We start from the raw sequence: 27,111 nt of genomic DNA, 5'->3' as shown, positions 1-27,111 counted from the left end.
TTACCTTTTTTTACTCAGACGTTCAAGAAATTTTTGTCTTCTCTATACCAGGATTTGTTCTGTGGGATAAAGATATAGTGGTGATAAAAAATTTAAAAAAAACAGCAGAAATCCCTGCTCTCACTCTTGTGGATTCTGTTTAAAATGCATTGCCTTCTGAAACACAAGATTCCTTTGCTCTTTGATTTCTTAGTATGGTAGCCTTCGTAGTATCCTCATGTCTTTCCCAAACCCAACAAGTTTTGAACTTAGAAAAGCTCTAGTTGATTTTAGATTGTTTAAAGTAAAAGATGGCCTTCGTGATTCATATATTTTCTTCTTCTTACATATAACATATAAGAGTTTTACAAAAGTAAGCTCTAGGGAATAGGGCTCTGGACCCAGTTTAGACCTCAGTATTACTTAAAAACAAGTCATGCTGAAGACTAAAAAAAAGAATCAGAATTTCAGTGGTCTCAGGTACATCCAGCACACTTATTTATTTGGTAAACAAGCAGCTGTCCTCTGGAGCTGGTAGTCAGTCAGTAACATCTGTGTTCTTGCCATTGTGAGTCTCTTGATTCAGGACGGTGTCCTTCGCGCAACTTTGTCAATTAAGTTATTTAAGTTTCCTTCCAACATCTACTTCTCTGAGAAAGATACAAAGGAATGGGGAGAGAGTAACTGATTCCCTTGGGCCTCAAAATAGACATGAAGTCAGTGACAGATTTACAGACAATACTGATATGTACAGTGCTTGACCTTTTCTCTTCCTATTGAATTACTTCTAAGGTGCATATCCAGATCTTTAAGAGATTTTGGAAACTATTTAGTATCAGAGGTCTTCTTGAATCCTGAGGTGCCGTATCCTCACTTCTCAGAGTTTTTACCATCTTCAGGAAGAGCAGACTGAGTCTTTCTTTGTTAAACTCTGCCTACACAATTGGTCTCCTTGGAGTAACTGGCCACAAATAAAAATGAATTGAGCTCCTGCCTCTTATAACTATTGCTGTAGTTGTGTTAGATTACCTTTCCTTTGAGTTTTAAGATTAAGACTCTCGTTAGAGGGCCAGTGCTCTTGCTGGTGAGCTCAGAACCATGCCTGAGTGCTGATGGTGCCACAGATCCCACTTAGGCTATGGTAGGAAAAGAAATAACAAAGAGAGGGTCACAGGTCGACCAGCAGAGTCTCCTATTAAGAGGAGCTGGTCCTAATGACTTTACCCATTTGCCTGTCTTAAGTCATGTTAACCCCAAGAGAGGTGGTACCTCTTGTGAGTTATACTCTTACCCTTAGCTCCTGTCATTTGTGAATCAAGAAATTAAAAATAAATCAATAAACACTTTGACATAGAGACTACTATTGTGCTAGATGATAAAAATTAATCCATGTCCCACACGAGTGTCTTTTGAGGAAAATCTACTGGTCATAATGACTAACTAACATGATGTGTGTATAGGTGTATAAGCCCTATTGAACTAATATAACTATAAAATTATCACAAAGGTAATTGATTCTCATTTCCCACAATCCCATATTTGTGTAAACATTGAAATGAAGATCCCCAAAATGTTATTTTTATCATATTCATTGATTTTGGCCAGAGTTTCTTATTGAATTTCTGAGTGCCCAAATTTTAGATAAATGATATTCAACCAACGTAGTTTAATAACTTCACTGCCAATTAAAAACCCATTTTGTTTCACTATATAGAAGTTAGTGATAGAAAATATGCTTGGTAACAAAATCAACGCTCCTTCTTCCCAGCGCCTGAGGAGAAGTTTGCCCCCTGGTTTGCTGAGACGAGTTTCATCAACTTGGACAACCACCACCTCAGCCACGGGTCTGCCCACTTTGGAGCCTGCCCCAGTACGGAGGGACCGTAGCGCCAGCATCAAACTCCATGAAGCACCTTCATCCAGGTTAGGCAGTGCTCCTGATGGTCTCATATGTCTTGGAGACGTTTTTTTTTCTTACCAAAAATGAGTTATAAATTACAGTGGAAGGGAGGCCCAGCCAATTATAGTTGGCTACAGGCCAGCTTTGAAAATGAAAAAGGTGTATGGTTTAAATCCAGAGCAGTATAAGGATTAACATCAGATAATTAGGCTTAAATTGTGTTGTATGGTCTTAAGTATAAATGGGGACAGTGACTTGAGGTGACGCCTGCCACTGTCACTTTGGGTGGAAAGGGTGAGCCCAGAATAAAGGTGGGCTAGGTTTTACCTGGACTGAGATCTATATTGGATCTTTAAATCAAAGGTATCCAACCTGACATTTGCAAATGATTGTTAGATTTCCCCCAGCCCACCAGAGCAGCTCTCCTAGCATTATTTCAAAGGCAGAAGATCAGATCAAAAAATAGATCATCATTCTAAGAGCACCTAAATATCTTCAAACAGCTGGTAATTTAAGCTTTGTTTAGATAGTGAACAGGTTGGTGGTTACCAGAGGTGGGGGATCGGGGGTAGACAAAATGGGTCAAGGGGTTCAAAAAGGTACAAACGCAATTATAAAATAAATGAGTCATGGGGATTTAATGTACAGCATGGTGACTGTGGTTAATGATATTGTATTGTATATTTGAAAGTTGCTAAGAGAGTAGAGATTAAAAGTTCTCATCAGAAGAAAAGAAAATTTTGCAACTCTGCATGTCGATGGATGTTAACTAGACTTACTGTGATGATCATTCACAGTATATATAAATATCAAATCATTACGTTATATACCTGCAACAAATATAATGTTACATGTCAATTGTACCTCAATAAAAATAGAATAAACTTTATTTAGTATATTAGTGATAATTTTCCAAAGTGACTGAAAAGTCAGAGTTACCAAAGCTAAAGGAAAGATAATACAAAGATCTAGAAAGAGTTTTGAAGGAAACATCATCATGAAAGAGGTGCTTTCAGAGGGAGCTACTGCGTTTGTCCTTTTCTATTTAGAACAGAAATACCATTCCTTATGTGAATAATAGTTACAAGAACATTTACCACATGATTTCAGGTTTGTGAAACATTTGCATTAATTTTATTAATGACCTAATGACTGAAAAATTACCACATCTTTGTTGAACTACATGGTGGCAATATTAGAAGTGATTTTCTCTTGACCTTGGCTTTGAATATAAATAAAGCACCATTCTGAGACTGGCAAAGAAACGGAAACCTTTCAACTCTTAAGAATTTAATGACGGCTAACTTCTCTTGCTCTGTTGTTTAAAAACATAATTGGTTTCTTCCATATTAATATATTATTGGTAGTCTAATAAACCTATAGAATCAGAAGCAATTTTGAATGATTCTTTCTTCACATATCAGTATAATTCCACTTTGTCTTATTACCTGGACGTTTGTAAAACTTCTACGCATCACCACAGGAGGATGTTACCCAATCTGTTTCATGAACATTTCCTAAAGTTTAAAATTACAAGTCATTGATGATATTTTCCTATGAAAATATTGACCACTGTCGACTTCTACTACAGCAAATACTGATAAGTAGTAGGGAATTATAGTTAAATATTCGTTGCTTAAGAAAATGAATTTGTGTTCTCAGTGTATATCTTTATTTTACTAACACACCTTGGCAAGAATGCTCCTTTACTTACTTTCCGTAGAATGACTTTACCAAGAATCCATTCAAGCATTCTTAAATGCCACCTTTCTTTGTGTTATTGTTTGTTACTGCTCATCAAATTTCTTTTCTCCTACTTCTGTCTTCTTTTAGTTAAATGAGATTGGGGGCTAACATTGAAATCATCGTGAGGAAGAAGCTTTCAAAAACTTCTATGAGCTTAACTCCTCAAGATTTTGTCATTCTGCTTTATGAAATAAGTACTCATGCTCAAATATTTTCAAAATAGATAAGGAATAGCATACAATCCCATTCATTCTCTTTGTCCCAAAAATACTAATAGATGTCTTGCCTGGGTATGCTTTTTTCCACTGTCTAACTTACTATTCCTTAATTTCACTATTCTATTAAAAGTCCTGATATAAAATCTGAGAATGGTACAACTTTTTCACCATTATAAAGAAATAAGATTCATTCTGAAGAGAATTTGAGCCCTTTAAGGGAAAACCATGTGTAAGTAAGTAGCAATGGTACCACCATTAAATACAGCTAGTTTTGGTTGACTCATCCTTTGTCGTGTGTGAAAATAGTGAAAAGATAGCCTCAGATCATCTCCAGCCCTGATGATAAACCAAATTTAAAACCTCTTCACTTAGGAGACCTATTCCTAAACCTGCTGACTCATTTCAAAACTGATTTGAGTTTTAGCCTTTGAAGTCTCTTCCCTGTCAGCCCTTTGATTTCTTCCTTTCCATGTCTGTCTTTTCATTGAGGCTCTCTGAGGACTGCAGTGATCAAAGAGTGGGAAGTGAAAAGTAGAAGCAGTCCTCAGCTTATATTCCTTTAGGTACAGAGCTGGATGATTTACTCCTGGGTAGCTTTAAATCCAGCTGAGTGAAAAGACACTGGATTGAGAATCAGAATCTTGGCCCTATCACTCAGAGATGTGTATCCAGAGCCTTGGTACTCACCAGAAGGAATTCTTAGGAAAAAAGGGAACAATGACACAATTGGAGTAAAATTAGGTGGAAGAATGCCAGTAGGTGCTTTAAAAAAATAGGCTTGAGAGAAATAAAAAAGTCTGAAATAAATCATACTCTAATCGTTTCACGCTGCCCTTGGAACTGACTGACCCCTGCCTCTGTATATTAGGCAGAAAGAACGCTGTAAACTCAGTAAAAGAAACTGTTAGGACCTGGTAAGACTTTTAGGACCTAGGATGACGTTTTTATAGCTAGAACTAAGGTTATAAAATCCACTTTTGTGGAGGGGGGTTGAGATCTTCTACAACAGACACACAGATAGTTTTCCCCTGCTGTGTTAGTGTGGGAAGACCAAGTAGAGGTTTCCCCAAGCTATTTTCCTCTCTGGAATTCAAATCATTACATATTCATGAGATTTAAACAGGAATCAAGACTGTGAAGTTCAATAGGCAGCTGAAAACTATTGCAAGGATCACGCAAAGCAATGCATTTGAAAGTGCCTGTAAATTACAGTGTGTATGCGTGCATGTGTGTATATACAAACACACACATATACACACACACTTATACATATATTGGTTTGTTATTTTATTAATAATATCCGTTTAATAAATTAATATTTATTATATTAAGAAAGGATATATAGCTGGAATTTTATTTATCTTGAAGTTCATTAACTTCCCATACATTAAAGATGCTCCATTATTGCACTTTATGAAACTTCTCAAAATGAGCATATTTTAAATGTTTTTATTAAAGAAGTATAAGACAGTAGCAGGCAGTTTTTGAGCTAGCTTTCATAATATAACTTTTTAAGATATTAAAAACTAAATTCAGTTAATGTTAAGGTCTTATCTTTTAAAAGTCTACATAGAAAAGTCACAACCCGTTTATTGTACAATGTGCTAAGGAAACATCTAGGCCACATATACATTACATAAAATTTCTTCACAGTAAGTCTTTTTTTTTTTTTAAGTCTTATAAGTCAATCAATCCAGCAAAAGGAGTTGAAAGAATAGTGGGAGAAGGAAATAATTGGTGTACTTGTCTATCTCAGATTCAAAGTTTTCTTTGATTTTATTGTTTCAAAATTCCAGGCATTTGTGAAGTGTCTAGGATGAGATTTCTAAGAAGGATATGAAACAAATATTATTTTGTAGGCTTTCCTTAATTGTATTTGATAATTGCTGGAGTTTATTCCACATTTCAAATGCTATTTAAAATGAGAAAAGATGAAGTTTTAAAATACCGGGGTCAACAGTTGAAGAAAAGTCTCTCTGAAAAAAGAAAAAGAAAGAGAAGAAATGAGGTAACAAGTGGCAGAATGTCAAATCAGACTCAACACAAATTGATCTCTCCCATTGCTAAACTTACTAATAATAAAGGGATAGAGGAAGTAGCCAACCAATGCATCAGCATCCTTCCCTTTGAGAGGTCTCAAACTGGTAGTACAACACCCTAAAAGTCCTTTTACTCCACGTTAGCACGTGTTCTGGTTTGGACTTAATATGCACGATTGTAAGCAGTGCACACATAATGATCCTTGCACAGAGGATACCACTTTGGTTATAGAACACCTCCAAATTATACCTCATTAATTATACAGCTTTCATGACCCTTTAATTCCATCCATTTCAGGTTTATTTACAAGTGACTCAGAGATACCAAGTACATCCGCTTACAGTGCCAATCTAAGATTGGCTGAAGGTCAAATTGTCCAATTATCCTCACGCAAATGATGGATTTTACCCAGTACCAAATTTATTAATGCTTGAAAGCACACAGGTGTCAGGCAAGCACAAACCAAACACTTTTCCTTTGCAGCGGTCCAAGATTGTCCACATGACTTCCCAAATTCTTTTCTCTCTCAAATTACAATGGATTCTGTTTCAGATTCAGCATGTAAGGTTTTGATCAATGCCTGCAGATAAATTTTGGTTTGGAACAGCTCCAAAATTTATATCCCATTAATTACATGGTGTTTTGTAATGTTCTCCATCCCAACCTTCCAGAGATTTATTGATTCCAGATTTATTTACAGTAATAACCTAGACAGACCAAGGATATCCGGCTAAAAGCATTCCCTAGGTGAAGCCTCACTGTCATTACCTTTCTTCTAGTAAATAGCATCAGTATGTTTAGTAGCAGGTCTGTCATTAGTGTCTACTAGGGGGTTTGGCTCATCATCCCTTTCTTTCCAGGGTATCATCAGTAAAAGAAATGGTAGGTTAAAAGACCTCTTACTAACCTTTTCCTTCACGATACTGCAAAGAGTATTATCTTTGAATGATTTTATAAGCACTTGATTTTTTAATTTAGTTACACCAAGAATAATAAATTAAAAAGAGTATAGAAGGAAGCATTATGCCATTCATATTTAATGTAAGTTCACCTGCATCTTAACTTGTTAACTTGCCATGTTTTTAGAAAATCTGTGAGGAACATGATTGTAGAAGTAGAAAGAGAAGGTGATTGATACCTAGTAACTGGAAAAACAGTAGAGCTATCTTTTGTCTTTTGTTAACCCAGAATCCTTAAAGAGTGTGTACTGTATCCCTGCAGTAGAGATTGAATTTAGATAACCTTGTTTGTCATTTGGAAGTAAAGTGGTTCTGTCACTGAACCTGGACCATGACTCAGAAAGTCTACTATGGAAATGATGGTTGGTTCTGGTAAGGTCCGCCCCAATAATTGATGAATAATTTCTTCATTTTTCTTTATACCCTGTCTTTATAGTGCTATTAATCCAGATTCTTGGAAAAACTCAGTGATGATGACTCTCACCAAAAGCAGATCCTTCACTTCATCCTATGCTGTTGCTGCCTCTAACCACGTAAAGGCTAAAAAGCAAAATCGACCAGGTAAGTAACTTATTGGAGAAAGAGCTCATACTCATTGAGCATGCAGTCGTGGAATGAACTAAGCTTCAAGTGTTGAAACACTCAGGTGTGCTTGGTTTGACTCTTCTAAAAAGCAAAAGCCTCAATAACCAACTATAATTACTTAAATTTCCACTTTATATGATGATACAGATTCTTTTAAGGTAGCTGTACCAACTGTCCTATCTTGAACTTATTGAATGAGTAGGAAATCAGTGTCACTGTTAAGGATAATCTCTGGAAGCATCATCTTATAATATAAAAGCTAATGAAGTACTTATCAAATTTCAATTTTATTTTTAGTGTCTGTTAAAAAAGAAAATTATTTTCCGGAAGTATGGTATTTATAAGTTCTAGGTAATGTTTCATTTACTATATGTATTATAATTTTTCAAAGAAATTCTTACTCTGTGTCACTCACCTCCCCCCAAACATAGAAATACAGAAAAGGAGAGGGATTTAAATTTGGAGAAAATACAATTCAGAACCTTTACGAGCCCTTTGAAAAAGCTCACACGCCAGCAACCAAAAGACCCAAGAGTACCGTGGGTAGGAGGTTTTCCTTCTCTTTCAAACAGGTACAGAATGAAATTTGATGTCATCTCTCCCATCTAGGATCTGCATGGGGTTTTCCACGATGGTGTCAGTGCACCCTTTGTGCTTCTAAGCATTAGCTTCTCCCTTCCCTCAAGCATCACTTAATAAGTACGTGTGGAGTGTTCACTATTTCTGACACTAAACTAATTTGAGGAAAGCGGCAGTGACTAAACCAGACCCTGTTCATCCTCTCACAGAATTCTCACTTACATGCTAGTCAGGACTATAAACAGATGGACAGCTATTACTATATACGTAGTGTGTTAAAGGCTATGATAAGGAAGTGAGGGAAAACTTTCAAATAACAAAAGAGATATAAAGACCCAACTTGGTGAGGGAAAGCCTCAGCAACTTAAGATTCTAAATGGCTGGCAAAGCTACCAAGAAGAAAGGGAGAGCCCTGAATGCAGAATGGGAGATGAAAGCAGGTCTGTGGACAGAGGCCATACGGGACCCAGGACCTGTGGTAAGGAGTTCAGGTATCAATGAAGTTTCAGGTAGGAAAGTAAAATGATTTGGAGGGAAGATTACCTCATTTAATCAGAACCTCTGCTGACTCAAAACTGAAATACAGTTTTTGTCAGATTCCATCTCCAAATTGGCCCCCTCCTTGAATCCCAGTTGAGAGTCTGGGTATCTACTCTGACCAGCCTTCTTGGAATGTTCTAACTCCAAGTTTTCACCTCTCGGTATTGCAGAAAACTCGACTGAGATTTTCAGTAGCTCCCTGCTTAGCTTCTTAATCTTCAAGCAGCTCAAGAATTCCCCAAATGGCTCAAGGGGAAAGCTGCCCTCTTCCCACTGGGCTGTTAGACATTCAAGTTCTGGCTGCCATGGCAGCCCCAAACTCCAATGTTTGTGTCCTCAGCCTCATGACATTACTAAAAGCTCTGTTGGCTTGCCTTCCTAATAACTGCATCCCTCTGCCTGGATTCTTAACCTTTTGTTCCATGCCAATGGTCCGTAAATAACGCTCTGAATGGAAGAACGGTTCACAGCATTTTGGCTCACCCTTCTGAGGGTCTCTTCTATTTGGAAACCTAGTCTCTCAGAATTGGTTTGCCTTCCCTCGATCGCTTTTTAAATTTTTAACTCAACTTTTCTATTTGTTCTCAAAGAAGCATGGATTTACCACAAACTACTGCATCATAGTCAGAAGCAGAAGTCCTGAAATGGCAGTGTTTCTGTAAGGGTTAGAGAACCAGTACTCACATTCCACTAATATTTCAAGAGACCACCTTGAAATATAAACTTAATTTTAAAAGGAAGGACTAACTTAAGGAAGGACTTCTGTTGTTGTTTCATACATCTAGAAAAGAAAATTTAGTACTTTCTTTCCCCTTTGATCACCCACTTTATACTGGTAACTATTCCTTGAAACCATTTAAGCACTGACTTGGCTTAAATCTCTACTGTTGAGTGTAGGAAGATACTTCCTCCACAAAGTACCATTTTATTGGCATTGCATTACTGAAAGAAACCATGAAAGGTAATCTGATTTTCCAAAAATTAATCTGGTCCTCTCTGCTCGTCAGAAATGTTCATTACTTTTTGTAACTTATAAGTCATTCATGACCTGAGGATTAGAATTGAGCTTTCACTAGGGTCAGGAACAGGACAATGTGGGCAAATACTTAAACTGGGATGGCACTGAGGGCAAATGCAGATGAGCTCAGGAATGCAGAGACTCATTTGGGACCCCAGCAAGGTGGAGGAACTGAATTTGAGCATTCCACATAAAACCTGAGACTTTTGAAGGGGCACTGAAGTGGTTTAATTCAGAAGGACCCCTTGGCTCCCTATAAAAATATGTACAGATAATTTTTGGAGGAAAGCATCACCAGTTAAGGGCTATGCAACCCCAATATATCAAGTTCAAACAAATTGGAGCTTACAACCAAGATCACTGTAAGCATGCAAGAAAGCACCACGAGTTAGAGATAATAGAAGAAAAAACCCTGTACAGATCTCTAAAAAAGTTGAGTTATTTAAGTGCTAAAAAACTACTCAAATGTTTAAAGAAAAACATGAGGTCATAAAAAATAGCAATGAGAGAAGACATAATTGTAGGGCAGCTAAATGTCTTTTGGAAATGTAATCAGGGAAATATGATAGGTTAAATGGCATAAAAGACTACTGAAGGGAGAATTAGTAAACTAGAAGGCAGAGAATGTGAAGAAATTCCATGGAATGAAACATAGATGAGAAACTGGAAAATGTAAAAGACTTTAAGAGATATAGGAGAAGGAATTAGAAAGTGTAATATACATGATCATAGTTTTAGTAGAGGATAGGGAACGTAAACTATTTGAGTAGAAGGAGAGGAAAGAGTAAAAAAAATTCAAACATAGACACAAAACAGTGAAACTACAGAACACCAACGATGAAAAGAAATCTTAAAGTTAGCCAGAGAAAAGATACCTTTTAGTCAGTCTGAGAGTTGAACTGTCACAAATAAAGGGTGTCAGAGCGCAGGAAAATATTTTCTTCAAAGTTCTGAGAGAATATAATAGTCAACCTAAAATTGTGTGTGGGGAAAATCTATCTCAGAAGGCTAGAAATGAGTTAAAGATACCTTCAGGTAAGTCAAAACCTTACCACCTACCAGATCTTAACTGAAGGAATGTATGATGGATGTATTCTAGAAAAAAATATAATTGCAGAGAAAAAGTCTGAGATCTAATAAAAATGGTGAACACATAATTTGAAACCCATGATTCCATCCAGACAAACATTATATGTGTAAATAATAGTATTTCCAGCTCTGTGGGTATTTTTTAAAGATTTTTAATGGAAAGAATTAAAATATTAGACAATAATAATATGTAACCCGAGAGATGACGTATGAATTTGTGTTCTACATTCTTGTATAGCTCGGAAGACAGGCTCAGATAAGGAAACTGAGGCACAGAAATATTGAGTAACTTGCCCAAGGCCACACAATTAGTCCAGAATTCTTTCTTTTGTCCTAAAGACTTACTAGAAAAAAAATTGAGGATGACAAATTAAGATAATTTAAAATTAGGATTTGGGGGGCTTTTCCTTGGCTGAGGACAAGATAATGAAAGGATTTGGTTTTCTGTCTCTCAGTTTCTTCATTTAGGTAATAAAATTAAAATTCTTAAAATAACCAACATGGTAAAGTCAAGAAGATAGAAATTTAGGGTTAGCATATTCACTGGAAATAACGGAGAAAATGATGGGACAGATGTGAGGAACAGCTTCATATCCTGTGTCCTGCCCCCGGCTTCATATGCCTGCCCTCAAGAAGGGCAAAGTGTGAAAGGAAAAGAATGTCCACGGAAGATACCACCAAGGCAGATGGTAGAGATGAGAGCCACGGGAATGGCAAGAGCCTTAAAGTACATAAAAAAACTCCATCATAGATTACTTTGGAAGGGATTTTGCATTGTGCCATCTTTAGACTGCTGTCACAGCAGAGCTAAATATTTATAAAATAACCTATATCCTATGCATGCTGAATTCAACTAAACAAATCCCTGAAAGCCTGCCAAAAGGGAGAAGAATCTCCAGCAAGAATCAGAGAGCTGAAGTTCAATCATACTTCTCCCTGATCAGATGGGCCTTTCTGTTTGAAAGCTCGTTTCCCTGCATAGATGGCAAGGTGGGGTTGATTTCCTAAGTAGGTGTGATGTAAGTGACAGTGGTTGCCACCCAGTTTTCAAGAAAACTGTGGGAAGGGGCTGAGAAAAGCCCCTTTATGTGGCAAAGAGTCTAAGGAAATGGAATTAAATAAAGTGTGCAGAGAATCTAAGGAGGAAAATAAGAAGCAGGAGGCAAAAGAGGTAGGGGGATGCAAGCATAAACTGAAAGAACAGAAACACTGGAAGATAAATGACCTGTTTCCAGACAGGACTAATGAAATCTGTTCTTTGCGCAAATCAAGTAAACAGTGTGTCCTCTGGCTCCATCAGTCAACATTCATTTAAACAGTTGAAACGCGACCAATTATTATGCAGTTACTGATATAAAATAAATGGATGAAATCACATAGGAATCCTTTGATTAAAGCCTAAAAATGGGAGATTTAAATAGAATTTGCATTTTCAATCTTGCTTTTCTATTATGAGTCACTGAATATGTCGAGATGCCTTTCTGTCATTCTGCTTTTATAATCTAATTTCATGCTTATCACATCTGCAGCGAGTAGTCCCTTTCCAGATTCCTGTAAGTTTTATGGTTCTTATCATTCTAATACAACTATTACAGATATCTCTACACCTACAAGTTAGACTGAGTTTTGCCTATGGAAAATTTAAAGTGAGAGAGAACTTTAATTATGGCATTGTGATTTTTTTTTATCTCTATACTTTAGATACTTTTTTGTTTTGGAAAAATATTAGGGCTGTCTATTTTCCTGTGGGTGTGGAAAAGAGGCATGTATTTATCAGACATACTAGTCCCTTTCTCGTTCAACTAAAACTGAGTCTTACAACACAAACACATGGATTCACTTAAATCATTTCCCTCCAGTATTATTTATCATCTCCTTTTGATTGCCCAACGTTCCTTGTGTCTTGATACACATTTTCTCCTGTTCTCAGCAGCATGGAGTTAAAGCCGCAGTTACTCAAAGGAGTTGGTACTTTAGAACGTTTTAAAGTCATATTTTAAATTTTTAAATGTTTTAATTTTCAGTATTTCACATTAGGGTGGTCTGAATCATCCAAAAGTTTGTATTTCATGTGCCGCGTCTTTTTCCTGGAATCTCTTAAAATTATTCAAATAGAAAGTGAAGATAAATATGTTTGAGAGTGTGAGTATTCATCAGAGTTCCTTCACGTGTGTGTGTGTGTGTGTGTGTATGTGTGTGTATGAATGTATAGATGAGATGTGTGTGTGTAACAGAAGGTTGGGTGAGACTTCAAAGGTCATAAACTTCATCTCTCTAACTTTAGACATGATTATACTTTAAAAAACCTTAGATAATAATTGGTTTTGAAGACTTACAAGAATATGCTGTCCCTGTGAAATAATTTTATTTGCAATCTCTCCTTTCTAGAAAGAGTATTTGGTTATTATCTGCACTTATATCTCTCCATCTATTCGAAGACTAATATATGTAAATATATGGCCATTTCCTACGGCATTCCTAACCCTTTCTGTTTTTAAAACTTCAAGTAAACCATGATAAGGCACACTGTGAGAAATAGTTTGGCTTGAGAAAAAAGAAATTTATATGTTTATACCTTTATCTTCTCACCTACAGAATAAAAATACCCCCGCTCTTCACGGCGTTGCCAAGACCCTTGCTTGTTAGGAGCGTTCAAAATATTTAGCCTAATAGCCCTGCAAAAGCAAAGCGCTTTTCCTCTGTTATAAGGTTTATTTTAAATTTCATCCCAGGCCGTGAGTCCGGAGTCTGAAGTTCTGCTTATTTGTTTAAGTTTAGTTAATCCATGAGTTCCAAGAACTCCAATCATCGGAGTGGATTTTTCAATTTGTGTTTTCAGAGTGAATTGCGCATCTCTGAGAGGATCAGTTGGCGGCTATTAAAACTTAGCAATGAAGAAAATCACTCCTCTCGTAAATTACCTTCAGAAAATATATTGTGTCAAGACAGAAATGGATGGTGTTCCCACGGGCTTTCAACGACTCTTAAAAAGTGGTAGAAAAGGATCCCCAAACTCACAGTCAGTTACCAAAATAATTAAGGAATTGCCTAAAGCAATTTCATTGCCTGATTTCATTTCATTTGCTTAACAGTAGATTGTTCATCCAGGCAATCATGAAAATTAGGAAGCAGGTAGCTGTTCAGAAGTATTTTCTCTCTTTTCTTCAGTTTTAGTGCGGGCTGCCTTCTCTGTTTGGAGAGAGTAACTTCAAAAGACAGCATCCCGTCCTCAAACCTCAGCACTTGGCAATCAAAGCCAGCGTTTTGTAAAATGTTCACGACCGAGAGTAAACGGAGTTTGGCACAAATGTCCACACTTATCATTTGAGCTTGAGGCCTATTGTTTGATCTGAAATGGATCATATTCCATTGTTAAATGTTTCCTTCAGAAACGATGCGGATCAAAGTACTGTTTGATGCACAGAAAGTAGTTTCACTGAAAACATGGATGGTTAACAAAGCCAGTTGCCTCTCAAAAATGTATCTTCTTCCTTAACATATTTTAAGCAACCAATGCCTGCTAAAAAACTCCGCTCCAGATACATTAATGTTGAAAACAGTGGCAGATCCTATTGCTGCTAAAAACCTCACAACCCAAGAGAGGGCAAACACATGAGAAATTGTTAACCATTGATATCATCAGGTCAGAATGCCAAGAAGAAACAAAAATAGGAGGAGAAGATGTTATCCTTCTGCAGAAGACAAATATCATATCATATCACTTTTATGTGGAATCTTAAATAAAAGGGTACAGATGAACTTATTTACAAAACAGAGTCACAGATGTAGGAAACAAACTATGGTTACCAGGGGTGAGTGGGGGAGGGATAAATTGGTAGATTGGGACTGATATATACACACTACTATATATAAAGTAGATTAATAATAACCTGCTGTTTAGCACAGGGAACTCAATACTCTGTAATGGCCTATTTGGGAAAAGAATCTAAAAAAAGAAAAAGAGTGGATATATGTATATGTATAACTGATTCACTTTACACCTGAAATTAACACAGCATTGTAAATCAACTATATGCCAATAAATATTTATTTGTTTTTATTTTTGGCTACGTTGGGTCTTCGTTGATGCGCGTGGGCTTCTCTAGTTGCGGCAAGCCGGGGCTACTCTTCATTGTGGTGCACGGGCTTCTCACTGTCGTGGCTTCTTTTGTTGTGGAACATGGGCTCTAGGCACGTGGGCTTAGTAGTTGTGGCTCTCGGGCTCTAGAGCTAAGGCTCAGTAGTTGTGGTGCACGGACTTAGTTGCTCCACGGCATGTGAGATCTTTCTGGGCCAGGGATCGAACCCGTGTCCCCTGCATTGGCAGGCAGATTCTTAACCACTGCATCACCAGGGAAGCCCTAATAATTAAAAAAAATATAATATCCTTCTGTTTTGAAGTTACTCCAGGACACCAAGGCTTTAACTGAACTTGCCAACATTGCCACTGATTTTTCATGATGATTCATTCCTCGTATTCCATGCTGTGGAGATGCCCGCACTGTGCATCCTGTCTTCAGATGGTGGCACACAGAGGAGATTGGCCCAGTGGCCTGAGTACTCTCCTGGTCCTTACTGAGTTAAAAGGAGTCCAAGTTGAAGCTTAAGAGTTGCAATTTTGGGCGCGCCTCAGGCTATTGCAACGTCATGCTGGTGTCTGCTGCCTCAGACTTGCCCTGCGTTCCGTACCCCTCCCTCCCCCCGCCCCCCCCCCACCCCGGCCTGAGTGAGCCAGAGTGCCTGAATCAGCTGCTCCTTTAACCCCGTCCTGTCTGAGCAAAGAACAGACGCCCTCAGACGACCTACACGCAGAGGTGGGGCAAAATCCAAATCTGAACCCGGGAGCTCTGCGAACAAAGAAGAGAAAGGGAAATCTCTCCCAGCAGCCTCAGGAGCAGCGGATTAAAGCTCCACAATCAACTTGATGTACCCTGCATCTCTGGAATAACTGAATAGACAAAAAATCGTCCCAAAATTGAGGTGGTGGACTTTGGGAGCAACGGTAGACTTGGGATTTGCTTTCTGCATCTAATTTGTTTCTGGTTTTATGTCTATCTTAGTTTAGTATTTAGAGGTTATTATCATTGGTAGATTTGTTTATTGATTTGGTTGCTCTCTTCCATTTTTTATATAGATATAGATATTTTTTTCTTTTTCTCTTTTTGTGAGTTGTATGTGTACGCTTCTTTGTGTGATTTTGTCTGTATAGCTTTGCTTTTACCATTTGTCCTAGGAGTCTGTCTGTCCATTGTTTTTTTCTCTTTTTTTTTTAGTATACTTTTTAGCACTTGTTATCATTAGTGGACTTGTTTTTTGGTTTGGTTGCTCTCTTCTTTCTTTCTTTTTTTTTTCTTTTTAACTTTTTTCTTTATAATTATTTTAAAAAATTTTAAATAACTTTATTTATTTTCTTTCTTTTTATTTTTCTACCTTTTATTCTGAGCTGTGTGACTGAAAGGGTCTTGGTGCTCCAGTTGGGTTTCAGGCCTGTGCCTCTGAGGTGGAAGAGCCGAGTTCAGGACATTGGTCCACCAGAGACCTCCCGGCTCCACGTAATATGAAATGGTGTAAGCTCTCCCAGAGATCTCCACTTACCGACCAGCAAGCGACAGTGCTGGACACCCTATGCCAAACAACTAGCAAGACAGGAATACAACCCCAGTCATTAGCAGAGAGGCTGCCTAAAATCATAATCAGGTCAAAGACACCCTAAAACACACCACCGGATGCTGTCTGGTCCACCAGAAAGACAAGATCCAGCCTCATCCACCAGAACACAGGCACCACTCTGCTCCACGAGGAAGCCTACACAACCCACTGAACCAACCTTAGCCACTGGGGGCAGACACCAAAAACATCGGGAACTACGAACCTGCAGCCTGCGAAAAGGAGACCCCAAACAGTAAGTTAAGCAAAATGAGAAGACACAGAAACACAGCAGATGAAGGAGCAAAGTAAAAACTCACCAGACCAAACAAATGAAGAGGAAATAGGCAGTTTACCTGAAAAAGAATTCAGAATAAATATCGTAAAGATTATCCAAAATCTTGGAAATAGAATGGAGAAGATACAAGAAATGTTTAACAAGGACCAAGAAGAACTAAAAAGCAAACAAATAATGATGAACAACACAACAAATGAAATTAAAAATCCTCTAGAAGGAATCAACAGCAGAATAACTGAGGCAGAAGAACAGATAAGTGACCTGGAAGATAAAATAGTGGAAATAACTACTGCAGAGCAGAATAAAGAAAAAAGAATGAAAAGAACTGAGAACAGTCTCAGAGACCTCTGGGACAACATTAAACGCACCAACATTCAAATTATAGGGGTCCCAGAAGAAGAAGAGAAAAAGGGACTGACAAAATATCTGAAAAGATTATAGTTGAAAACTTCCCTAATATGGGAAAGGAAATAGTCAATCAAGTCCAGGAAGTGCAGAGAGTCCCATACAGGATAAATCCAAGGAGAAACACGCAAAGACACATATTAATTGAACTATCAAAAATTAAATACAAAGAAAAAATATAAAAAGCAACAAGGGAAAAACAACAAATAACATACAAGGGAATCTCCACAGGTTAACAGCTGATCTTTCAGCAGAAACTCTGCAAGCCAGAAGGGAGTGGCAGGACATATTTAAACTGATTAAAGGGAAAAACCTATAACCAAGATTACCCAGCAAGGATCTCATTGAGATTTGATGGAGAAATTAAAACCTTTACAGACAAGCAAAAGCTAAGAGAATTCAGCACCACAAAACCAGCTTTACAACAAATACTAAAGGAACTTCTCTAGGCAGAAAAAACAAGAGAAGGAAAAGACCTACAATAACAAACCCAAAACAATTAAGAAAATGGGAATAGGAACATACATATCGATAACTACCTTAAGTGTAAATGGATTAAATGCTCCAACCAGAAGACATAGACTGGCTGAATAGATACAAAAACAAAACCCATATATATGCTGTGTACAAGAGACCCACTTCAGACCTAGGGACACATACAGACTGAAAGTGAGGAGATGGAAAAAGATATTCCATGCAAATGGAAATCAAAAGAAAGCTGGAGTAGCAATTCTCATATCAGACAAAATAGACTTTAAAATAAAGCCTATTACAAGAGACAAAGAAGGATACTACATAATGATCAAGGGATCAATCCAAGAAGAAGATGTAATGATTGTAAATATTTATGTACCCAGCATAGGAGCCCCTCAATACATAAGGCAAATACTAACAGTCATAAAAGGGGAAATCGACAGTAACACAATCATAGCAGGGGACTTTAACACCCCACTGTGACCAATGGACAGTCACCCAAAATGAAAATAAATAAGGAAACATAAGCTTTAAATGATACATTAAACAAGATGGACTTAATTGATATTTATAGGACATTCCATCCAAAAACAATAGAATACACTTTCTTCTCAAGTGCTCATGGAACATTCTCCAGGATAGATCATATCTTGGGTCACAAATCAAGCCTTGGTAAATGTAAGAAAATTGAAATCATATAAAGTATCTTTTCCGACCACAACGCTATGAGACTAGATATCAATTCCAGGAAAAAATCTGTAAAATATACAAACACATGGAGGCTAAACAATACACTACTAAATAACCAAGAGATCCCTGCGGAAATCAAAGGGGAAATCAAAAAATACCTGGAAACAAATGACAATGAAAACACGACAACCCAAAACCTATGGGATGCAGCAAAAGCAGTTCTAAGAGGGAAGTTTATAGCAATACACTCCTACCTCAAGAAACAAGAAACATCTCAAATAAACAACCTAACCGTACACCTAAAGCGATTAGAGAAAGAAGAACAAAAAAATACCAAAGTTAGCAGAAGGAAAGAAATCATAAAGATCAGATCAGAAATAAATGAAAAAGAAATGAAGGAAGTGATAGCAAAGATCAATAAAGCTAAAAGCTGGTTCTTTGAGAAGATAAACAAAAATGATAAACCATTAGCCAGACTCATCAAGCAAAAAAAGGGAGAAGACTCAAATCAACAGAATTAGAAATGAAAAAGGAGAAGTAACAACTGACACTGCAGAAATACAAAGGATCATGAGAGATTACTACAAGCAACTCTATGCCAATAAAATGGACAACCTGGGAGAAATGGACAAATTCTTAGAAAAGCACAACCTTTCGAGACTGAACCAGGAAGAAATAGAAGATATAAACAGACCAATCACAAGCACTGAAATTGAGACTGTGATTAAAAATCCTCCAACAAACAATAGCGCAGGACCAGATGGCTTCACAGGCGAATTCTATCAAACATTTAGGGAAGAACTAACACCTATCCTTCTCAAACTCTTCCAAAATATAGCAGAGGGAGGAATACTCCCAAACTCATTCTATGAGGCCACCATCACCCTGATAACCAAAACCAAAGATGTCACAAAGAAAGAAAACTACAGGCCAATATCACTGATGAACATAGATGCAAAAATCCTCAACAAAATACTAGCAAACAGAATCCAACAGCACATTAAAAGGATCATACACCATGATCAAGTGGGGTTTATCCCAGGAATGCAAGGATTCTTCAGTATACGCAAATCAATCAATGTGATAAAGCATGTTAACAAATTGAAGGAGAAAAACCATATGATCATCTCAATAGATGCAGAAAAAGCTTTTGACAAAATTCAACACCCATTTATGATAAAAGCCCTCCAGAAAGTAGGCATAGAGGGAACTTTCCTCAACATAATAAAGGCCATATATGACAAACCCACAGCCAACATCATTCTCAATGGTGAAAATCTGAAACCATTTCTCCTAAGATCAGGAACAAGACAAGGTTGTCCACTCTCACCACTGTTATTCAACATAGTTTTGGAAGTTTAGGCCACAGCAATCAGAGAAGAAAGAGAAGTAAAAGGAATCCAAATCGGAAAAGAAGAAGTAAAGCTGTCACTGTTTGCAGATGACATGATACTATACAGAGAGAATCCTAAAGATGCTACCAGAAAACTACTAGAACTAATCAATGAATTTGGTAAAGTAGCAGGATACAAAATTAATGCACAGAAATCTCTTGCTTTCCTATACACTAATGATGAAAAATCTGAAAGAGAAATTAAGGAAACACTCTCATTTACCATTGCAACAAAAAGAATAAAATACCTAGCAATAAACCTACCTAAGGAGATAAAAGACCTGTATGCAGAAAACTATAAGATACTGATGAAAGAAGTTAAAGATGATACCAACAGATGGAGAGATATACCATGTTCTTGGATTGGAAGAATCAACATTGTGAAAATGACTCTACTACCCAAAGCAATCTACAGATTCAATACAATCCCTAGCAAACTACCACTGGCATTTTTCACAGAACTAGAACAAAAAATTTCACAATTTGTATGGAAACACAAAAGACCCCAAATAGCCAAAGCAATCTTGAGAATGAAAAACAGAGCTGGAGGAATCAGGCTCCATGAGTTCAGACTATAAAAAAAGCTACAGTAATCAAGACAGTATGGTACTGGCACAAAAACAGAAATATAGATCAATGGAACAGGATAGAGAGCCCAGAGATAATCCCACACACACATGGTCACCTTATCTTTGATAAAGGAGGCAAGAATATACAATGGAGAAAAGACAGCCTCTTCAATAAGTGGTGCTGGGAAAACTGGACAGCTACATGTAAAAGAATGAAATTATAACACTCCCTAACACCATACACAAAAATAAACAGAAAATGGATTAAAGACCTAAACGTAAGGCCACACACTATAAGACTCTTAGAGGAAAACATAGGCAGAACACTCTATCACATAAATCATAGCAAGATCCTTTTTGACTCACCTCCTGGAGAAATGGAAATAAAAACAAAAATAAACAAATGGGACCTACTGAAACTTAAAAGCTTTTGCACAGCAAAGGAAGCCATAAACAAGACAAAAAGACAACCCTCAGAATGGGAGAAAATATTTGCAAATGAAGCAACTGACAAAGGATTAATCTCCAAAATTTACAAACAGCTCCCGCAGCTCAATATCAAAAAAAAAAAAAAAAAAACCTAATCCAAAAATGGGCAGAAGACCTAAAGAGACATTTCTCCAAAGAAGAGATACAGATTGCCAACAAACACATGAAAGGATGCTCAACATCACTAATCATTAGATAAATGCAAACAAAACTACAATTAGGTATCACCTCACACCAGTAAGAATGGCCATCATCAAAAAATCTACAAACAGTAAATGCTGGAGAGGGTGTGGAGAAAAGGGAACCCTCTTGCACTGTTGGTGGGAATGTAAATTGATACAGCCACTATGGGGAACAGTATGGAAGTTTCTTAAAAAACTAAAAATAGAACTGTCATATAAACCAGAAATCCCAGTACTGGGCATATACCCTGAGAAAACCATAATTCAAAAAGAGTCATGTACCACAGTGTTCATTGCAGCTCTGTTTACAGTAGCCAGGACATGGAAGCAACCTAAGTGTCCATCGAAGGATGAATGGATAAAAAAGATGTGGCACATATATACAGGGGAATATTACTCAGCCATAAAAGTAAACGAAATTGAGTTATTTGTAGTGAGGTGGATGGACCTAGAGTCTGTCTTTCAGAGTGAAGTAAGTGAGAAAGAGAAAAACAAATACTGTATGCTAACGTATATATATGGAATCTAAAAAAAAAAACTGGTTCTGAAGAACCTAGGGGCAGGTCAGGAATAAAGACGCAGACATAGAGAATGGACTTGAGGGGAGGGGGAAGAGTTAGCTGGGGCGAAGTGAGAGAGTGGCATGGACTTATATATACTACCAAATGTAAAATAGATAGCTAGTGGGAATCAGCTGCATCACATGGGAAGATCAGCTCGGTGCTCTGTGACCACCTAGAGGGGTGGGATAGGGAGGGTGAGAGGGAGGGAGACGCAAGAGGGAGGGGATATGGGGATATATGTATACATATAACTGATTAACTTTGTTATACAGCAGAAACTAACACAACGTTGTAAAGCAATTATACTCCAATAAAAATGTTTTAAAAAAAAAAGTTGCAATTTTGACTTTCAAAGACATTTATTTAGGACTTAATAACTCTCTTTCTTTCTTAGGTTCCCTAGTGAAAATTTCACCTCTTTCCTCACCCTCTTCCTCACCTCTCCATGGGACCCCTGCCAGCAGCCCAGTCAGCAAAATTTCTGCAGTGCAGTTTCCAGAATCTGCCGATGCAACTGGCAAACAAGGCCTAAGTTCTCACAGGGCCGTAACTTACACTCAGAGTGCCCCTGACCTTTCTCCTCAGATCCTGACTCCACCTGTTATATGTAGCAGGTAAGGAATTCATATTGTTAGCTGGAGTTTAATAATAAAACTAATACTGGTTTTCCTCTTAGGAACACTCACCACCAGTCCACGCACCTCTGTGTAGGTTGCCCAAAGTAGTTGACAGGAAAGTACAAATAATGTGATTTGTGTTGAATAGACTGGCAGAGAAACTTTTCAGTGCTTTTCCATCAACAGAAATTTGCGAGTCCATATAGTACATACAGCTAATCTTTGGAGATGATACAAAATAATGTTTTGTCTGCTTGCGGATGGAGGATGCATAAAACATATAATTAAAAACTCATATCAAGTCATTTGGTATAATTTGATATTTTGTTGGGATATTTTTTACTTGTTCTCCAGGGAGGATTTTATATTGATTTTAAAGGTACTTCTTTTTACCTTAAGTTTGCAATTCCCATTTTAACGCTTTAAAAATATGCAGGTAACACATGGCACATTATGGCTGGACTCAGATGGATCTCTGAATACATTGAAGCAATTGCTTGCGCTGCTCTGTCCTATTGAAACTGAATGACAGAGTATTGTCTCTTACAGGGGATAAGAAAAAAGAGCCTAGCGTGATAAGACTATTTTGCCCACACGGTCACTAAGAAATAAATACCTCCTCTTACTGATTAACGTATTATTGTCCTTCAGTAATAGCTTTATCTTGAATAACTGATCTTAAAGCATTACAATCTTTTTTTTTAAGTAGAGAAGAGTTGAGTGTTTTAAAACTAAGTTATAGTCGTGAGAGTGCCTTGAATAAAATGATATTTTTCCCCCTAAGGTTAATGAGGATAACTGAATAAATTAGTTACATGTTAGTCTTCTACTATCAAATGTTGGGTCACAGACCCAGGCTTGATCAATGAATTCAGATTTAAGCCTCACAAATTTCATTTTCTGATCGTTTGTTCAGAAATTCTATGTTAAATGATTATTTCTTCTTATAATCTTTATTTTTCCTTCCTTTCTCTTTACAAATAGTTTCAAAGGGAAAATCACTTATGTTTGTTTGGCCAGGACCAGAGTGAAAAGTTATTCCACCATCCAAAAGTTATTCTGCTGCCTTCTCTATAATAGCATTTTTAATGAAATAATTTCTGCGGGATGTTAATCCCATCTTTTATCCGCCCCCCCAAAAAAAGTATGCTCTGTGGTAAAACAGGCCTATCATATTTTCCTCTTAGTGATTCACAACACACCTCACTTTATTTAAAGCTCTGAGAAGTCCTGCAAAAGGAAAACCTCTTGAGTTTTGTTTCATCTGGCGATTTCTGACTTTATTTGACCACAGGACGAATTTCTTTAGGTTAACACCCAATAATTGCCCCTAGAGCTAGTGTTTGGTGGAACACCCTCAAGAAACACTTTTTTTGTGGTGTGCCTCCCGAGCCAAGATGAAGCCTCAGGGAGTCACCGGCATCAAGGACATCTGCTTCCAGCACTTTGTTTCTAGGGAGATGCTCCCGCTGTGAGCTCCAGACTTGTGAGAAATAACTCGCCTAAAAAAAGAACAGAGAGGTTCAGAAAAGATATACCGCTCACTTAGCTTTTCTCACCACAGTCTATTTTTTTGTATTCTTAGCAGAAAGAATGTAATAGGATTTTTATAAAAGAGGTTTTGGAGAAAAACAAGGGAATTTCATTGTCTACTTGTTCAGTAATGTTTATAAATCCAGTAGTGTGTGTTTTATTTGTTTGGGCTTTATAAATCTATAATTCAAACCATGTTTTATTACTGCCTTCAAGGCAGCCACCCATGTAGGCATAGAGAGCTCCAGAAACACATGACTAATTATTATGGTTTCCCCCACTGAACTTGAAGGATTTGGCGTTGAATCCCAGTCTCTTGGCTGCTGTAATGTCTATGCAACAAGCTGGTTTTTTGGCAAAAGAGGTAGTCTATTTGAACTACTCATTTAAACGTTCCTTTTAAGTATTATCTTGCAGAGAAAAATCTTCAAACTAATAAACTCTACTTTTACCAAGTTTCATCCAAACATGTAAGCCCATCATTTACAACTATGGGCTTTTGCCTTGGGTTCTGTCATTTTCTCTTGAGTCCCTAAATCAGGCCGATAGGATTTCATAATTAGAAATATTTTGTGTGTGATGTTTCCTGCTTACATTCAAGGCTTGAAAAATAAATTTGCTTTGGATGAAAATGCTCTAACCGGGGAATGCTTCTCTCTACTACACATATAAACACAATTCAGGGGGAAAAGGTGATGAGATATTTAATATATTAACTTATAACATATCACTCTTTTTTCCTTTTACAGTGAGTAACCTGTGGCTGAATAAAAAATAAACAAAAACTCTCTGAGACCCTTTCTAATATTAGGCAGAACAAAAGAACCCAGAAGCGAAAAACAGAATTAAAATCTAATCATAAAGTCTCTAAATAAGATAAGTGAGAGAGGAAACTTGCCAGGCCATTCGTGGGGTTACTTTGTAATTTATTAAACAGTCAAAACTGTTGAGAAAGCAAAAGTATCCTACATCCTCCAGCCTCCTCTGTTAAAGAACCCTGCCCACTTCTCTAGTACCTTCATTTTTCTCCATTACCCACAGGGCACTCCCTTGGCCTGTTTTTCTCAACTAGCAACCTTTGTGGTCAGTTTTACATCCACTCTTCATCAAAATGTATGTCTACTTTATTCATTTCCTTAGAGCCTTAACGGGGGAACTGATCAATCTGAAAAAATAATTTTTATTTTGTGGCAAAAATAAAATTAATCTACCATTATTCTATTTTCATGTATGCAATCTATTCTTAAAGGGCTCTTTGGACATAAAATCTCATAAGCCATAGAAATAAATCTAATAATGAGGCTTTTAAGCAGACACAAAGGCATTCCATTGGGAAAGATATTTTTGACCAAATACACATCGGCACCTCCAAAATCACTACTGTAAATAGGTAGCAGACTATTCCAGGATTCTCTAAATAATGTAAAACAAAATATTGCCAGTAGTTTCACCTCAGGTATGGTCTAGACCACGGAGGAGCAGGAGAGGTGAACAGAGTTTTTGATCCTTTGTATTGACACAGCACACTCTCCTCCCCACACACACACACAAAAAAAACCAGCATCCTACATATCAACATCCATGTATAAAACAAAATGATTTCTTTCCATCAAACGAATAAGTAGAATGTAGAAATATTTGATTATTGTTACTTATCTAAATGTATGCATACATGGTGTGTCTACGATTTTCTGAAAAGGACCTACTTACAGCTGTTCCATTATTTCTCAGCTGTGGCAGACCATATTCCCAAGGGACTCCTGCTGATGGGCCCCTGGAGAGAAGTGGGGCAGCCATTCGGACACCAAACAGAACTGGTAATTCTTTATTGGATTCTGTTCCTCAAATTGGAAATTGCTTTACTTGATTTTTTTTCTGATCAAAAAGGTAACATATGTTTTTGATTTTTTAGATTACAAATTTAAAAAGACAATGAAGAAAATCAAAATCGTCCATAATCCTACTACCTAGAGTTAATCATAGGTTAAATTTTGATGCAAAGCTGTCCAAAATGTTTCTATACATCTACACACAAATGACTATATTTTTGAAATGATAGGCCTTTTTATATAATGTATAGAACTCTACAGAAATGTTATTTTATCTTGGACATTGGAGGGTCATCTATTTTAGGGTGCTCTGTGGAGATCTCCATTGCACACCCTGAGAAATGACCCTGCTTAGATCACTGTAAACTTAGGGAAGAAAACTTACTTTTTCCTTGAGGCAGTATTACACAGAGGTTCAGAAAAATAGGCATTGGAGCCTGGTTTATATCCTGATTCAACTTCTGACTCACCTGTAATCTCTGTTTCTCGGTTCCTGCATCTGTAGAATGGAGATAAAAACGGTACCTACCAAACAGGATTATTGTGAGAATTAAATTACTAAAGCACATAAAGCACTTATTATAGTATCTGTGTCACTGTAAGTAGTGTTTGCTGCCATAATTACTGTAATAATTATTATTTTATTTTTATTGATGCAATCCTAGGGACTTGCTATCAAAATCAAGTTTGCTGAAAGTTTGCAAGGTAGAAAAAAATGGCTTTCATGAACTTTAGACTTTAGGATAATAGAGTGACCTAAGAATGTTTCTTAATTATCTGCTCCAGAATTTCTAGATAGGTACTCAATAAATATTAATTATTTGCCCACGAGAATGGTGTGCTGTGGCAATGGACAAAGGTCCATTGGACATAGGCAAGGAAAAATCAAAAAGAGAGTTCTGTGTTCTGAGAGTTACCTGATATTGTAGACTTATCTGATATTGTAGCTCTCTGAAGTGAGGATATTCCCTTCTCTATGTCCCTCATCTCTCACTCTATTGATGCTGATAGAATAAGGGGAGTGTTTCCTTATCACCTTTGGTCTCCTGCAGAGCTGTGGCCTTTGAGTGTGCTTCTTCATTTGGCTGCAAATTCTGGGATTGAAACTTGTCAGTTACACTTTCAGACTGTGTCTGATTCTAACCTAGAAAGCTGTTGCATGAGAAAGATGGGAGAAAGATGGGTCCTTGGAAACGTCCTACAAAATACTCCTGATTGGAACAGGCTACATAACAAAAGCCATTATTCACCAGCAATATGAGGACATATGACAGACCTAGACTATCCAAAGCAATCTTGAAGAAGGAGAACAAAGTTAGAGGATATATGTCTCCTGACTTCAAGACTTAAACCACAGGAATGGACAAAGGGTAGTGCTGGCTTAAGTGTAGTGCTGGCAAATAGAATCAAATGGAACAGAGTAGAAAGCCCCACATTAGACCCACACCTACACAGTCATTGAACTTTCAACAAAGATCCAATTTTTCAATCTAGTAGGGCTGGAAAAAAATGAATCTCACTCCCTACTTCACACCATATGAAACATTATTCTGAGATAGAGCACAGACCTAACTGTAAAAGCTAAAGCAATAAAACTTCTGAAAAAAAAACACAGGCAGATATCTTTGTGATTTAGGGAAAGGCAAAGATTTTGTAGGCCATGGAAAGCAATAAACAGGAGAGAAAAAAAAGCTAGGCTTCATCAGGAGTATAGGAACTTGGGTCAGACTTCATGAGTTCAATTCTGGTGACAGAATTTACCAGCTCTAT

At 37.2% G+C, this 27,111-nt stretch overlaps 1 protein-coding gene across 3 annotated transcripts in view; it reads left to right on the top strand.

The window, feature by feature from the left end:
• The window catches only part of PDE3A (phosphodiesterase 3A), a gene marked incomplete at its 5' end in the record, with an annotated part of 452,867 nt that overhangs the window by 393,887 nt on the left and 31,869 nt on the right, over positions 1 to 27,111 (top strand). For all 3 annotated transcript variants that reach the window (XM_079938037.1, XM_079938038.1, XM_079938039.1), the window contains 4 exons: positions 1,748 to 1,902; positions 7,279 to 7,403; positions 21,757 to 21,976; positions 25,244 to 25,329. In XM_079938037.1, the coding sequence (XP_079794163.1) occupies positions 1,748 to 1,902; positions 7,279 to 7,403; positions 21,757 to 21,976; positions 25,244 to 25,329 (586 nt within the window). The remainder of the gene's footprint in view (positions 1 to 1,747; positions 1,903 to 7,278; positions 7,404 to 21,756; positions 21,977 to 25,243; positions 25,330 to 27,111) is intronic.

Source organism: Stenella coeruleoalba (assembly GCF_951394435.1).
Source record: "Stenella coeruleoalba genome assembly, chromosome: 11".
Classification (NCBI taxonomy): Eukaryota; Metazoa; Chordata; class Mammalia; order Artiodactyla; family Delphinidae; genus Stenella; species Stenella coeruleoalba.
Note: the sequence above shows the minus strand (reverse complement) of the source record. Positions and strands in the feature narration are given on the sequence as shown.